The sequence below is a fragment of the Vombatus ursinus genome, unplaced genomic scaffold, assembly GCF_900497805.2.
Source record: "Vombatus ursinus unplaced genomic scaffold, bare-nosed wombat genome assembly UNPS02014791.1, whole genome shotgun sequence".
Taxonomy (NCBI): Eukaryota; Metazoa; Chordata; class Mammalia; order Diprotodontia; family Vombatidae; genus Vombatus; species Vombatus ursinus.
The window spans coordinates 41,787,249-41,789,679 of NW_020954569.1; the positions used below are offsets into that span (position 1 = coordinate 41,787,249).

Sequence of the window (2,431 nt, forward strand, 5' to 3'; positions counted from 1 at the left end):
ACACACACACACACACACACACACACACACACACACACACACACACACCACTCTTCTCCTCTCCCCCACCCTTTCCCTTTTGCACCCGGACAATTCCTCTCCAAAAACCAAAGAAAGAATGACAAATTCACAGAAAAAGATCAAGTACAAGAAAAGAAGTGAATGAAAGCTGCAAGTTGAGGGGGGGGGGGGGGGAGAGAGAGAGAGAGAGAGAGTGTTAAACTTACCATCTGGGAAAAAAGGCTGAGGTCGGCAGTGTAGGGCAAAAAGGCGCTGTAGTTGGGCGCGCTGTAGGGGCTGGCATACATGCCTAGCACAGAGGTGACAGCGCCTGAGCCGCTCCCGAGTTCCGCGCCCCCAGGACGGCCCGAGGCGGCTGCGGCTGCTGCAGCGGCTGCGGCTGCGGCCAGGACCCCAGGCCGGTCGCTCCCGTACACAGCCTGGCTGGCGCTGAGATACTGCGGGTAGCCCAGTTGGGGGAAGGACATCTCCAAGGCGCAAACACAGCAGCGACAGCGGCGACGGCGGAGGAGGCAGCAGAAGTCTAAGTATTAAAGGGGGGAGGGGGAGGGAGGAGGGAGGGAGGGAGGAGGAAAGGGGAGGGGGACAAATAATAAAAGAGGGGCAATGGGGGAGGAGAAAAAGCAACTAAGAAGGTAGGGGGGAAGCAACGGAAAGGGGGGGGGAAGAAAATAAGGGAAAAACGTATTTTGATTTTGTAATAGAAGTCAAATCTAGACGAGAGATTTGGAGAGATTTTTTTTTTCTTTTTTCGTTCTTATTTTTTTCAGTCAAAAGGTCTGTGTTGCGATCTATACTTGGAAGAATGGATGGATTCAATGGGGTGTCTTTCCTCAAATCTCGGCTCTTCTGTGCTCCTAAATCCCTTAGATGTGATCTGATCAACAATTGAGCTCCAACTGATGTGTCTGCCCTTAGGTCCTAGGCTGATCTTTCAGATACAATTTGAAGTTGATGCTTTGATTGGCATCCACTTGAGCTGCAAGCCCCGCCCCGGGCTCGCCTTCCGTCCTCCTCCTCCTCCTCCTCCTCCTCCTTCCTCTCTCTCTCTCTCTCTCTCTCTCTCTCTCTCTCTCTCTTTCTGTCCTCCCCCCTTTTCTCACCCTCCCTTTCCTCCTCTTCCCCCTCCCTCCTTTCTCCCTGGGTGAAACACGTGGTGTACAGCCCTGGTTGGGCCGCTTTCCACTGTGAGTGTGTATCTAATGTTTAGCAATGGGCTCCTTTCAGAAAAGCCCCCACTGCTGTATGACAACCTGTCTACACGATTTTACAGCTGTCCAACATTGGGGTTTTGCTGTTTTGCAGCCTTGGTGTGTCCCCTTTAAACAAAAACAACTGTGCTGCTGTTTTTTCCACCTTTAACACTGAATCCCCCTTGTCGTCGGTCGGCTCGGGAACAAATGAGAGTGGCCGTCGGAGGAAGAGGGGCTTTACAGCCTCTTGACTGGTAACAACTTGCACCAAAAAAGAGGGGGGAGGAAGATAGGAGAGAGAGAGAGTTTTTTTAGAGGCGAAATGCTCCTTATAGCATTTCCCAGAAATCTTTAGTATACATAGACCTGGATCATCATGCCAATAAATTGATATCCCCTGACAATACCAGGGTGAGATTCGGCAGCATTTCAATAACATTCAGAACATCCCTAATAGATAATCTTGCGAATAAACAAGTTGTTGTAGTTTGGGATATGGAAAATATCCTCACTGAACATTTTTCAAATTGTCAAAACTTTGAAAGTGCTTCTGGAGTCTCTAATTCAAACTGAATAGTTTTTATTCTTAAAATTGTCTTTTGACCTGTTAATAGTAGATAAAACAAATTTTCAACATAGGATAAAGTTTTAGCTTGATTTCTTCCCCCTTTCTTCTGAATTAGTGATTCAGCCTTATAGGAAAACTAGTTAATTAAAGCTGGGCTATCATTTGTCCCTTTTATTTTCGGTATTTTAAAAGTGAATTTGTCTGCTCAACCAAGTTTTGGAATTTCCAGTGAAAGCCTTACAAGACTCAGGAAGTCTGCCAGACCGATCTCTCTCTCTCTCTCTCCTCTCTCTCCCCCCCATCCTCTCTCCTCGTCTTGTCTCCTCTAATAACCCCTAGTCTTCTAGCCTCCTCTCTTTTCTTTCTTCCTTCTTCCCTTTCCCCCCCCCCCCCTTTTTTCCCCCCCCCCCCCCCCCCCCTTCGAAGTCCTATCCGGTCCTTTCCCCTCCCCCTTCTACTCTTTCGAGTTTCTTCTTCCTCCTCTTCCTTTTTTTTTTTTTTTTCCTTGTCATCTCTCAAGTGAACTAAATAGATCAACCTTGGCTTCATCAGAGAATCTACAGTTTTGGGGGTTTGCTGTTGAACCCGATCCAGGGAAGTCCGGACGATTTTTTTAAAAAATATTCTCTCTCTCTCTCTCTCTCTCTCT

The 2,431-nt window shown here is 47.8% G+C and overlaps 1 protein-coding gene across 1 annotated transcript in view; it reads right to left on the reverse strand.

Annotated features, from left to right (window-relative positions):
- Positions 1-946, reverse strand: part of IRX1 (iroquois homeobox 1) — a 6,506-nt gene extending 5,560 nt beyond the window's left edge. The window contains exon 1 of the mRNA XM_027868766.1: positions 228-946. Coding sequence (XP_027724567.1) covers positions 228-488 — 261 coding nt within the window. The 5' untranslated portion in view covers positions 489-946. The remainder of the gene's footprint in view (positions 1-227) is intronic.
- Between the last annotated feature and the right edge of the window lie 1,485 nt (positions 947-2,431).